This window comes from Sebastes umbrosus, chromosome 1 (assembly GCF_015220745.1).
Source record: "Sebastes umbrosus isolate fSebUmb1 chromosome 1, fSebUmb1.pri, whole genome shotgun sequence".
Lineage (NCBI taxonomy): Eukaryota > Metazoa > Chordata > Actinopteri > Perciformes > Sebastidae > Sebastes > Sebastes umbrosus.
Genome location: NC_051269.1, coordinates 38,897,833 through 38,912,363, shown reverse-complemented (window position 1 = coordinate 38,912,363; position 14,531 = coordinate 38,897,833). Strand labels below are relative to the sequence as shown.

The following is a 14,531-nucleotide window of genomic DNA, read 5'->3' as shown; positions in this document are numbered from 1 at the left end:
AGGACTGCAAATGACAAGGATACAAAATTGCACCGGCTTTGTTGCTGATAAAAACCTTTGTCATGTGCTGGAGGGTGTTTTCTAATCAAAAGCACCTGGAGCGCTCACTCCCTCCATGGTGTGTGTGTGTGTATTTGTGTGCATGTAAACCCACAAACAGTGAGCATGGTGTGTGGATGTAGGCGTCTATATCTCTGCAGTTGTTCTAAACTCCAGTAACAAGCTTGCTTCCCAAACAAGCTCAGTTTGCGATTATAATAGGGCTGCTGTAGCCTTATATGCTCGCACACAAGATGATGGTCACATCCAACACAGCGTTGCACAAATCCTGCTTGTTCCTGGTCTTTTTTAATTGTTATCTTTAAGTAAACTTCTTTATACATTTAAAAAGTATACAATATAATAGGGGTGGGAATCACCAGAGGCCCCGCGATACAATATTATCACGATAATTAAGTCACGATACGATCTTATTGCGATTTTAAACATTCTGCGATATGCTGAGTATTGCGATAAGATACAGTATATTGCAATTATTACCTTTTTTCAACTGCAGTTTGTCAACATCTGTTTATCTTATAAGATACTGTTTTCACTCTATTCATCTCAGTTTTCAGAGATTAAAGGACCCCTTTGAAATCTCCCTTTTAAGGTACATTTTGAACAGATAAAAAATGGGTGAATTATTTGCTGTTAATCTTGATTAACTATGGACAATCATGCGATTAATCGCGATTAAATATTTGAATCAATTGACAGCACAAATATACAATATTAAAGTATGATTCCGTCCAGTTGACCATGTTCCTGAACATGTTTTACTGATCAGTTTAACCTCATCTGTCACATGATTTAGACTATTATAGCACCTAGACAGCACGCCGTCTCCCTCCTCTCTCTGTGCCTCAGATGCCTCGTTCCTGTCATCAGTTTCCAGTTTATCCCATTTGTCTGGAGCAGCTCTTACACTTGCATGTCTATCAAGCGTCCAGTACCTTTTTGAATGGAAGATCAAAAGAAGATAAATTCCAGAGGAGGAGGAGGAGAAGGAGGAGAGGGAGGGAGAGCTCTGAAACAGAGGAGTGGGTACTGTGTAAACATGGCGGTGACAGTCCACAATAGGTTATTTTAGCCCAGCATTAGGCCTCTCTGAGGCACGCCAGCTCCGGTGGCCTTTTTGAAAAATACAAACATGACAGCAACATTCCTAAACGTGGAGCTGACCTCACGACGCAGGTTCTCAGCCCGCTCGCCTTTTTGTCTCATTATTTTCTCTACCAACAACAGCCTTTTACTCATCTTGTATCTTTTGGCTTTCAAAAAAAAAAAAAAAAAGTCACATAATAAAGTTATTACGACAGCAAGCGTATCCAGGCATGTGCTGTCAGGCTGCCATCATGTTCATCAGTTAATTTGCTCTTTTGTCAAGACGATCATTGACTGTATTTTCCCAGTGCATGATCACATAATTATTGCCCTTACTTTAAGTGGAAGAATAATTTTAATGAAACTGTTGACATGAATAATAGTAGGAGGGTATGTTTCACACAGTGTTGCATCATTGTTTACATTATGTCACTCCTATTTTAAAGGGTTAGTTCAGATTCATCAAAGTTGCGCAATAACAGAAGCAAACTAACAGCTCAAGGCAGCGATAGACCTGCAGCTCCCGTGTTCTGCGAGGTGAAATGACTGTTCTTGTCAAAGGAGTCTGGTGGCTTTGAAGAGAGCATAGATGAATATAACCGTTTCAGTTGTCTGATGGCGAGGTAAAGTGGTGAAAATACTCTAAATACAATGTACAAAGATTTTTTTTAGATGGTTAAAATACATTTTAGCTTGCATGCTGGTACTTCTGTCTGTTTCTCCAAACTAGGAGCGTGCCGACTACCATCTATTGTAGGCAATATTATGTAAGGGTTAATGTACAGCGAGCCGGTCATTGTCGTGAAAGAATCCCTGACAGGGCGATGCTGCTGGTCTTATATCACCCTGAAGGGGTTTCTTTCACAACCACGACCCGCTAGCTGTACATTATCTCGCTTATTACACGTCTACTTACTTAAGAAATAAGTAGCAACGGTCTGTTATACATAGCAGAACGCCGTGATTGACTAATCAGAATCGAGTATTCAACACAGCCGTGTAATAAGGATAAGAACCTCATACAACCCTACTTAATAAAAAAACTCCATTGTACTTGTTATCAGCCCATTGTTTTAACAGCGCATGTTATTGCAGTGTCACAATTTCTTTATCTACTTGTCGTAACTTCACGTGAAGATGACAGTGAAGGAAGACTTCCAAGAAATGCATCTATTCATCCATTACTGTCTGAATATCATATCCTGTTGACTCAACTGTCTTTGTTCCAACACCCTCGGTTGTAAACCCAGACACTCGCACACACACACACACACACATTTCACTGCATGTGTCATCAGTTACAGGGGAAAAGAAAACAGACAACTTTGTTTACACTTCATATTGCCCGTAATACCACGCCTTGGGCGTTGTGTGAATGATTCTGTCTCTCTCTTCTTCTTCTTGAACCTCCCTGTGAATTATCAGCATTTTACTGTCTTAGTCATTCAAGTTCTCTTTTTTCAGTACATGATTCTGTGGCGGCAAACGCTTGTCATAGTTCGTTGCAGATTAACAGAGCTGCTGATGCAAAATAATGATGCAACCTCACTCAAATTATATAAATAATTACCAGCCGCGTCGCCGGTATAGTCTTCAACTTTTGTGTCTGCGTGTGTGTGTGTGTGTCATCATGGCAAAAATGTGGTCCTGTAGCGGGAACTACCACAGAGGAGGTTTTCAGTACTTTGCCAGGTGTTTATATTTATATCTGTCTGTCTGCGGACAGATTTTGTCAACGTGATAGAGTCATAGCAATTCAAGATACAGTCAGGAAACTTTACAAGTGTGTAGTCAAAATGAAGACAGAGTTCAAAGATGGTAGTGGCCCGAGCTAGGGACACACCGATAGTGATATCAGATATCGGGCCGATACTGACTCAAATAGCTGGATCGGATATCGGTGACAAGGTGGCCGATCTATTTAGTTCAATTCTATGTTTATATTCTATATACATTGTATACTGGAATTTTAATTGTAGGTTTTGACCAATCTGTTGCTGCATTAAAAAGGTTTACACTTGAAGTGTAATTCCTGTTAATTTTGAAGATATTTTTTTACTAAGTTGCTGGTGTAAGATTTATTATTTTAAGGGAACTCACAAAATAGGGAATATGGAGGATGTTTTTGAAAAGAGATGGACTCTGACAGAAGAAAAAATATAGCTTCATAGGTACACATGGGTTAGCACGCATGCACATATACATGTGCCTGGAAGTGACCTTACATGTGAAGGCGGACACATGTGTGGGCCCATGTAAATGATATTGCTATATCTTTGCACCCCCCCTGTTTTATTTTTTATGAACTTATTTATTTTATTTATTATTATTATTTATCTTTGTATTATTATTATTATTATTATTATTATTATTATTTCTATATTTTCTTTTATTTCAATTTTGAATGTTGATGTTTTCTCTTGTGTACTTATTGTTTGTTTCTAAGCTCAATTACTTAGAAATTGGTTAATAAACTACTGTAATTACGAACTATAAATTGCATATATGAAACAACCTCAAAAAAGGGGAAAAAATAAAGTGTATATATATATAAAAAAAGATTTATTATTTTATTATAATAAATAACAATTCTGTCTATATGTATATATGTATTTATTTGTTAGATTTTGTTTTACCAAGTTAGGAAAGCAATGTTTAAGTCAAGCCTGATGTTGCCTTACACATAATCAGAATCAGGTTTATTTGCTAAGTGCATACTGTACATATAAGGAAACTGAATTTGACTGAGGTTTTATGCATCTCTCTCAATATAATTATGCAGAAATAGAAAAAACAGCTAGGGACAAGGACAACAAAGCTGGATAAATAAATGTAAGGATAATAGACAGGACTGTTATGTACACAAGTAGTGAACAAAAATTAGAAAAGACGATCCGTCATCCAGTCACTTTCACACAGTGAAGCATACAGCTTATTAATTAAAACACTGGTATCGTCTGATACCCAAAGCCCAGGTATATACCTTGGAAATCAAGGTAATTTTTTCCCCCCAATTGTTAATATTGAACAATATTCAATAACCTTTAATTAACTGATGAAACAAAAGGTCTTTTTGAATGTCGAGGACTTCCAATAACAGTTTTTAGCATTTTAAAATATTGGTCTGTTTTTGATTGATAATCAAGTTTCATAATGTGACGATGATATGATCGTGCTCCGTATGACTGCGAGAGACGATGCGTTGGTAGTTTTCCGATCCCTTCCCCGCGTCAGCTCGGTTCTCTTCCGGTGTTTGTTTCCGATTTTTCGACCAGATTGTAAGTCGCTCCGGAGAAAAAAGCTAAATGGCTTAAATGTGAGATGTAAATATTATGTGTGGGAGTGAATCTTGCTCACATAGTTCTTAGTTTCAATTTGTACACTTTCTTTATGAGTGTGCTTGCTTGCGATGGGGTTTCCCCCCTCCACAAATTTCAAAGCGGAGGACAATTAGGCATGCAGACTGAGATATGTTGCTCTGGTGTCATTTATCTTTACATGAGAGCTCAGACGGAAAAGACAGAGAGCGGGATAATTTCTGCACTTTAAAGTTAAGCATGGTGAAATGCCAGGAGTGTGGCGTCTTTGTAGCCTGTGGTCATATTTATGCCTCATGATGTCATCCGACAGCCGTGTGTTTGGGAGGGTCAACACATACACCCCCCCCACACACACACACACAGACACACACAGACCATCCCATCATACAGCTGTTCTCTCAACTGTCTCTCGCCCCTCTGTCTTAAAGTATTGTCAGACTTTACTGACGCTAAGACCAACTCTCAAAGTCTTTTCATCTGTCCTCAGAGCTTTCTGTTTGCTATTTCCCTGTAGATATCTGACTTTCACACAGTCTTTCACAGGTTTCACTCACTTGTTCACACGTCGCTCTGACTTTTTACTCATTTTGTGCTCTCTCTCTCTTTCTCTCTCTCTTTCTCTATCTTCTCTTGTTAAACATTCCACCATTTACTTTTACAATTTCTGAACTTCTCAACAAATTGGCCGGAGCTCTTGTTCATTGTCGGTCTGCGAGATGAGCTCGGATGTGCCCCGGCTGTTTGTTTAATTGTGGGAGCGATCGTCTGAGGAACATGGAAAGAATGAGGCCAGTTATTTACCCAGATGGTTTACTGGTGGAGGTGTGAGGCTGGCCAGCTCACTGTGGGAACACAACGCTTGCTTTTCTTGGTATCGCTGACCGTTTTCAAGACCACTGTGTTTTTTTCCCCCCGGCTCTCTCCAGCTTTGTTTGCTCTGGATGGCATGTTTGATTATTTATCGTAAGGGAAAAGGGAGTAGCTGGAGCAATAAACATGTGACTGCACTGTATTTTGTTTTCCACTGAGAAGGCCGTGTCCTTTAACAGATATTCGAAGCGGCCACAAAGCCTTTTATTTGGGGGAGTTTGGACTGAGCTAAAGGAGGATCAAAAGCGCTGATAGTGTCTTTGACCGCTTGTGTTTGCTGTTAAGTGCGACTTATCAACAGATAAATATTTCTTCTGGATGGCTTTTTTTGTGTCTTCTCCTCTGTCTGTGAATTTGTTTTGACATCTGATCGTTGTTGCCGACGTGTTTGTGGAGGGATTGTTTATGCCAGCCTTAGATTTACGACTCTAAATGGGAGAAAAGATGCCGTGTGTTTGTTTGTTGTCTGTCAGAAGGCCAAGGGAATATTGTTGTAAGGGGATACATCTGCTCTGATAATGAGCATCAAAGTGTCCTTAAGGGACTTTTAACATTTCTGTTGGACTGTTTTGTTTAGTTTTTAATCTTTTTCATGCATTTTTCTTTATTAGGCCCTCCAAATGGCTCGGCAGATCCTCCTCCAGCAGCAACAACAACATCAACAACAACAACAACAGCAGCAGCAACAGCAGCAGCAGTCCCAGTCGCAGCAACTGCAGTCTCAACAAAACACTGGCCGCAAATCCCCCAAAGCCAACGACAAGCAGCAGAGCCTACAGGTATCGTAAAACGTGCTTGTCATTCTTAGACACTCTTTTATTTATTTACCCCTGATCGTCAGACGGCTCGGTTATTTGACTTTGTGGTTGATGACATTTCTTTTTTTTCTTTTTTTAAAACGAAGGGGACTTATGCAACTCTCTCTAGAAGAACACAGTGTGCGAGAAAAAGTACAGCACTGAGCTAAGTTCACAAACAGGAAATTAAAATTGGCAGTGCAACATTTGCAGTTAGGTATGCTCGCACATTATGTGTGATTTAGTAACACACACACACACACACACACTAAATCAAGCATGTGTCATTGAAATGTTGACATATGTAGAAATAGGGGCTGTTGTGAAATATATAGGCCTGAAGTTTAGAAAAAACTCTGTGTGGCCAGTTAAGATTGGTGATTCTCAAAGTGGGGCCTGTAGTACTCTGTCAGGGGGTCCTCAAAATAATTTGCTATCAATTATAAAACTCTGCTGTATCATTAAAAGATGCATATCAACAAATGGGGACTATTTTTACCAATAAAACAAGCATATTTTGTCCATTACTCCCACCCACATAAGCTTTGGGCCAATAGGAACTCTGATATGATTGTGACACACAGCGACAAGTTCATTATTTTTAAGTCAGCCTAGACTGGATGAATTTAAATATCTGGATTTATTACACGGCGTTGTTGAATACTCGATTCTGATTGGTTAATCACAGCGTTCTGCGGTCTGTTATTTCTTTATAGCAGACCGTTGCTATGTATACCAGACCGTTGCTATGTATAGCACACCGTTGCTATGTATAGCAGACCGTTGCTATGGGCGTAGCTCTGATGTCAGACTCTGCCCGACCCTTTTGTGTCCAATTATTGATTTCTTCAGTAAGTAGCCGTGTAATAAGCGGGATAATGTACAGCGAGCCGGTCATTGTTGTGAAAGAATCCCCTTCAGGGCGATGAGAGACTCCTCCGCTCTGCGTCGGGGTGCGGCATCACCCTGTCGGGGATTCTTTCACAACAATGACCGGGTCGCTGTACATTATCCTTTACATATAAGGATATTAGGACTATGCCAGTCTTGCTACTGTTCATTTTCTGAAAGCTTTTAAAGGAGCAGTGTGTAGGATCTGGCGGTGTCTAGCTAGCATTGAGGTTGCAGATTGCAACCAACTGAATCTTCTCCTGTGTCCCAAGCATGTAGGACAACTACGGTGGTTGACGCGAAAACGCTAATGGCCCTCTTTAGAGCCAGTTATTGTACAAGTAGCGTAAGTCATTTGGAGCAGAGCCAGTGCGTAGAGTGTGTGTATGTGTATGTGGGAAGTGAGTAGTGAATCGAGAGAGAGAGAGCGGCAGCGTTGGAAGCATTGACGTAACGTTATCGACTCCAGCTCAAACAGGAAAAGTTAACATTGTTTGGTTGGTCCGTTCTGGGCTACTGTTGAAACCTGGCGTACTCCCTGGAGAGGATCCGCTCCAAAGAACGTATATTGCCAAGAAGTGAAAGTCAATTGTTCGTTCCATTGCAACATCAGCCCCCCACAGCAGAGCTACGCTTCTGCCATTTTTGACTGAAAGCCACTACCGGACGCCAGTAAAACGTCCGCCGTACAAAATTGAAACAAAATGATTTCTATTCTATTGTCATATTCTACTGAAATGGCCTGTGTTGAACAATAAAATATTATAAATGTAATAAGCGTTTTCAGTCCAAAATGGCAGTAGTGGCTGTCGTCCAAAAAAACACTGAAGTTTTGTTTCTTTGCTTCTATACTCTTTGCCCGCTCCCTATGTAGATAGAAACAAATAGTTCCAATGGCATTGAGTACAAATGGTAGTAGCATATGTTTAATCGGTGTTTAATCGGTGTTACGATTATGAGGGGGTCCTTGGAAGATGTTCTCCCCTGTAAGGGGTCCCTGCATGGCCCCAAAAGATCACATGAGCTCATCCAGAGTCATTCCAGTGCATTGACACACATCCGCATGTGTGGCTGATCTTGACTTCTACAGTGGAAAGGCCTTTTTCCTTATTGACTGCACTTATAGTTTAGGAGTTGTACAGCTCCGGGTAAAAGCAGGAGAAAGTGTGGAAATGAAGTAGAAGAAAAGGGAGAAGTGAGAGAGTTTCATTCCTCCCACAAAGATGTGAGTCCGGTCAAGCAGAGGGAACTCCATGCTTTCCCTGTTTGCCTTTCATCGCTGCTCTACACACACACACACACACACACACACACACACACACACACACAGATGAAATAAAAGAGGAGACAGGTCCCTACCACCAGCAGCAGGAGGTGCTATGGAGCAGCCCACGGGTGGGGTGGGTAATCCAGGTGGAGGGCTTGGAGGTGGAGTAGAGAGAGTCGAGCAAGGGGGTGGGAAAGTGCAAGGGTGGGTAGAGGTACAGAGGCGCCAGGACAGTTATTTTTATATTTCATCTTCTTGCTCTGCTTGTAATATGAATGGCGCTGCTTAATATCTGATGCAATATTTACGTTGATTTCAGATCAGCTGCCTCAGAGATGTATATCTTTTTGTTTGAACAAGGAGCGGTTGTTTGTGTCAGAGGGAAATCGCAAACGACTTCAGGGCATATTTGGTAATTAATACGGAGGCCTTGTTCTCTATGTGTGTATATATATTATATTTAATACCCTTACTATTCCATTGGGGGCCCTTTTTAATGAGCTATTGTAGCAGCTAGGTCTAATGTCAGGTTGTGAAAAAAGCCCCTTTGTTGTGCAGATGTCTTCGGAATAGCTCCAGAGGATGAAATATGACTGTGATGACCTTTCAGTTGTGTGCATATTTGTCAGGATTCAAATAAGTTGAAAGGATCAAACTAAACAGTTTCCCCCCGCCTGCCAGGGAATTGTGCTGCAGAGGTCAACAGAGGGGACCGCAACGGCAGATTCCAGCGTACAGCCAGTTGTTGGTACATAGTGAAGTACTAGACCATCTCCTGCAGACAAAGACAAAATTAAAATTCTAATTTATTAATGTATACAGAGAGCTTGGCCAAGCTGTCACTCAGCTATTGAAAAGAGAGTCGGGCCCTTTCCCCCGCTTCCTCTCCCCTCTCTCCTGCCCCGGCTCTTGTGAAGAGAGCACAAGGCTCGCTGTGGTATCTGACTAACGCCGCAAATTGGCTGCTCTCTAATGTTGTATGTTACATTTTTGCTGGGTTATGAAAAAAGCCACATGTTCAGACAAGTGTTTGTTTATCTCTGAATTACATATTGTGCTAATTAAACACACCACCATACACCACATAGCGTTCATACATAAACATCAGCGCGTGGAGGAGGATGTATTACATTTGTTTTTCTTGTTTTCTTTTCTCTCATGTTGTTGAGATTTCTCTCGTTTTTGTTTCTCACAAACACATTACCAGAGGGTTTCAGAGTCTCCTCTCACTTCCTCTTTTTAAGAACAAACCCCCCCCCCCCGTGCCTCGAGGAGCCCCCTTTCACACAGAACATCCTCTATCTCCATCACACAGCCCGGATAATGATTCTCTGTCGAGCTGGACTAGGTCATCAAACGACATGATCCAACAATTATGAGGCTGTGTAGTAAGCTGACACCCCATAAAAGCACCTGATCTGCGGACGGGCGCTCCATTCATCTCAGCGGTCTCCCCATTAGGCACGAGGAGATGCGCGGAGAGACTTTTCACTCATTTGGAGATGTGACTCACTTTTCCAATTCATTCTTATTCAAGTCAAAAAAATAATGAAGCACGGTATATATACGGAACATCTGACAAAAAAAAATGACCTGCGTCGAGTAGTAAAGGGGGGGAAAAAATATGAGTCAAACAAGCCTCAGGATCCTTGATCAGCATTAAATGGCTCTTTGGTTTTATATCTCCAACAGGGTTGCCCCCCCCCCCATCCCTCGCCCCTACACCGCCCACCTCTGCCTTTGGATGAAGATGCCTCCGCTGTACACTCAGCAGCCTGGAGGCGCTTTAATCAGGCTCGATATACAAACAGCTGCCACGCAACGCCCGGAAAGCAGCTAAACATACTTGACTGGTCAAAAAGCCGGTAAATTACATTGACTGAATGACACGTGTGATTAAAAGAACCCATGCCGCTTTTACCTTTCTCTGCGCTTCACACCTACAGTGGCGCGACGACGAGAGCCGGCAACTCCCACCCCGCTAATTACCATTATCAGTGAAATGGTAGGGTTTGACTCATTAGTTCCATGTGCATTTAATTAGAGGCAGGCTGAAATTGGATTTAACTTATTACTTTTTCATGGATCACTTTCTTGTCATCACTTCAAATTGGATTGCAGCCCCAGGTAACTAATTATGCCAGCCGCAGGATCAGGAGTGGAGAAATAGGTAATTAGGAACAACACTGTCGGACCCTCGCTGATAGTCCACCAGCACCGAGGTGGGAGGAGGAGGAGGAGGAGGAGGAGGGGGGATTGAAGCTCGTTTGTGGCGTTGCTCACGAGCCTGGCTGGTTAACTACAGAGATCCTACGTAGGCATCCGCCTCCTACAGGGGATTACGTGGCATTCAGCTGTGGCTGTGAGATGTTGTGTCAACATGATGTCTCTGCTATCAGTGTAATGCCCCAGATTATGCTTGTTTCCCCATCCAGGATTGTGCCTCAGATTGGCCTTCATTATTCATGTCACCGGTACCAGTGTGAGGTGTGGCCAGCAGCCAGCTGCGTGGACGCTGCTTGAATGACATTGACTGGTTTCTGTCTGCGGCGCTGATTGTAATGAGAGTACATGAATGGCCCGATTCAGAGAAGATAGTCTGCTTGTGGAGAAGAGTGTAGGGAGATGATAACGTCACTTATTGAGAGCTTTGATGTGAGGAGCTTCAAGGATTTGAAGCTAAAAGAACATCTCTATTCTTTGGGTTTCATTGTTTTTTTTGTATTTATTGTAGTTGTGTGACGGCCTTTTGTTTTTAAATGAGAAACACTTCACTTTCTCTGATAGATGTTGCATTGAACATTTTCATGTCAAAGGTGCATCACTTGTTATTCTTCAGACACAGAGAAGTACTGATAATGTTTCAAAACCACGCCAGCAGACAATTCTCTTATCTACCAGTTGAAGCCACAATCCACACTTCTTTCTTCTCCTGTCCTTTTCTCTCTTTCCCTTGCTCTCTCTCTTTCCCTCTCTCTCTCTCTCTCCCTCCCTCTCTCTGTGTTTTCACACCATAGTGTACGGCCTCACAGAGGGCATCTCCAGGTCAAAAGATAATGTCTTTTCAGTTTACAGGATGAAAGCCTTTTAAGTTGTAGAGCGCCCCCTCCCTCCAACGCCCCCTCCTCCCCGCGTTTGCTCTTCACATCCTTCATTTGCGGTCTGTTGGGGGGAACGCGTGATGTGACACAATCCAGGGGCCAAGCCTCTGCCTGACAGGACGGGGGAGAAGCCGCCGGCTCTCTTTCTTTCTCTCCCTCTCCTACTGTTTTTGCAGTAGGGCCCATGGCATTGTCCTGACACATGTATACCACAGCGCTCCAATCTGTAAGTCATTAGAGCAGTAGGCCGAAGCCTGTCAGCTGGAGCTCGGCCAGCGCTGCGGGGCGATCTGAGGCAGCATTTCGAGGTGTCCCCGCAGCCCGGTCGGCCAGTGGCCCAAAGTGGCGCGGCGGCGGTAGTCCACTGGCGAGGTGACAGTGAACACAAGACTGGATTAATGTTCTGGATTGAGATAAAGACTCTACACACATGGGAAACCTGGCCAAGACAAAAGGAGCGTGTTTATGTTCAGTTAAAAGACATTTGGAAGAATAAAAGAAGCGTTGAGAGACAGAAGGAGTGGCGGCGCTCACTCAAAACACGAATCAAATCATTGCCAGTTTCTAATTGATTCACTTAACGGCTGCTTTGAGCTTGCCAAGATTAACCGGCCTATCAAAGTTCAAATCTCTGCAGGTTGTTTCACAGCAGGAGCAGGAGGTTTTTCACAGTGGACGTAAGCACTTCTACCAGCCAACATAGATGTTCATAGTTTGTAACGTCTTTCAAACTGTTCGGGCTGCCTTAAAGGGATAGTTTGACATTTTGGGAAATACGCTCATTCACTTTCCCACCAAGAGTTAGATGAGAAGATTTCTGTACGGTTAATCTGTAGCCGCTGGCCACAACTGGTTAGCTTAGCTTAGTTTAGCACAAAGAATGGAAACAAAGGGAAATAGAATAAAGAAATACGTTATTGATCCCCAGTGGGAAATTGGGTCGTATAAACATAAAGGAATGTAAGAAAATAGAAATAAAGGATTATAATACATGTAAATATGTACATAGTGCTACAAAATAAACACAATATTTGTAAAGAAATATGAGTAAGTAATAAAATGAAAAATAAGAAATGAGAATATAAGAAATATGTACAAATATTTGCATTAAAACAGGCAATATATAACAAATAACAACAGTACAAATAAGTAAATATGAAATGCTGAGAGATTGGGATCTAATAAGTGTGTTAAATATAAATGCCAGAATGGTATGAATACGGATTAAATAAGAATATATTTTGAAACGCAGAGGTTGCATCCGAAATCCACCACTAACATGCTATTTAGTACGCTAAAACAGTATGTGAGATATTTTAGCATGTCCGAAACCTTAGTATGAAACCAATAGTAGGCAAATTGCAGACTATTTCCGGTGAAATGTTACAGTATGCAACGCTGGACACTACGACGGCATAAATATCCAACAGCGAAGCGGTGTTGACGACAACGTTCATAACAGTTAAAAACTATATTACACCTTCAGCAAAGTGGAATCTGATAGTGAATCTTAATTGTCTTAGTTCAGACTTTGATTCTCACAAACCATCGTTTGGTCACATGAGGTTGGTACAGGTTACCATGGTTACGCGTCTCCAAAGGAGGCTCTCAGGAAGTGACATTGTAATTACAGTTCAGTCTATCCGCATGTAAGATACATACAGACTGTTTATTCACACAAAAGTATGTTGAACGATAGTAGACATATTGAGTATGTAGTACGTAGTATGCGATTTTGGACGCAGCTCTAGTCTGGATTCTAGACAACCAGCAGAGACGCCAGGAAGTGACCACAAACCACGACGTGTTGTTTTTATACTTTTATACTCTGGGGCTTTTGTGCAGATTAAACAAATGAGATGTAACGTGTTATTTAGTGAGCTTTAGAGGACATAGAGACACCTTTGGACAGAGCCGGGCTAGCCGTTTCCCTCTGTTTCCAGTCTTTGAGCTACGCTAAGTTCACCGGCTGCTGGCTCTAGTGTCAAATTTAGCCTACGAGTGATATCAATCTTCTCGTATAACTCTTGGTAAAAGAGCAGAAAATGTTAAGATCTAAGAGCTGTTATTTTACCTGAATATACTCTTAGTTGAAATTGTGTTCTTTACCTCCAGGATGCATCAGTATTTTAGGGAATATTGCTTAGGAATAGCTCCCCTCACAGTCTGCAAAGCGTCGCCAACGGCAAAATCCCACAATCCATCAGTCGCGTGCGTGATCCTCAGAAGGAGTTCATCTCTTTGTGTTTATAGAAAGTCTCAAGGTGATGCCGTAATGAAATCTCATTTTGACGCACGCGTCGCTTTGAGGTGATACAATCTGTCAGGAATGATCAGCAACAACGCCACGGCCGGTTTGCTCGCGTGGAACGCCGCGATCAGGCCGTCTCTTTTGCTGCTTGTTTTCCTTGTCATATTGTAAAAATGTATTATGTGTACTGTATAGATTAGAACCAGGTTTGGGATAATCCTGTCAGAATGAAGTCATCTGTCCCAATTCAATGCAGCCAAGCAGAAACTGGGGGGGCCGCTGCGTTTGGGAGCTCTCTCCCGGCCAAGACGATGACTGTCGAATTGACTCCAGTCACAGCGCTGGGAGCCACTTACCATTTTCAGGACCCCTCTTTTCATTTGAGGCCTGATGTTTCCCTTCAAGCACTGAACCCTCTCACCCCTCCACCCCACTCACTCACTCACCCACCCACACACACACATACACACTTTCCCCTTAAAATTTGTTGTATCTTTGTGTCATCCTCTGGCACTATATCTTGATGTCAAGCGTGTGTTGTTTGGAGTGATTCACACGCCCTTTGCGGAGGGCTGGAAGGATGGATGGATGCACAGTCAACCATAGCATTAATAAACACTAACAGCTATGCAAGGTGCAGGCAAGTCAGCATCTACTCGGCACGGCGCGGTTTCTCTTTGGGTGTCGTCGCCGCACACTTTTTGACAGCTCTGCGACTCTCCATTTTCACTTTTTGTCAGGAGAAGAGAAATATTGTCTCGCTCAGAGAGATGGAGAAAACAGAAGGGCCTTCAGCTAACATGAGGACATCATTTAGGAGTTGTGTTTTATATTTGTGTTGGACGATGCACAGCAAACCGTCATCCATGTAGTTACACCCAGTCGGCA

The 14,531-nt window shown here is 42.3% G+C and overlaps 1 protein-coding gene across 10 annotated transcripts in view; it reads left to right on the top strand.

The window, feature by feature from the left end:
• The window catches only part of foxp1b (forkhead box P1b), a 196,606-nt gene that overhangs the window by 124,563 nt on the left and 57,512 nt on the right, over positions 1-14,531 (top strand). For all 10 annotated transcript variants that reach the window (XM_037766652.1, XM_037766725.1, XM_037766674.1 and 7 more), the window contains one exon: positions 5,948-6,115. In XM_037766652.1, the coding sequence (XP_037622580.1) occupies positions 5,948-6,115 (168 nt within the window). The remainder of the gene's footprint in view (positions 1-5,947; positions 6,116-14,531) is intronic.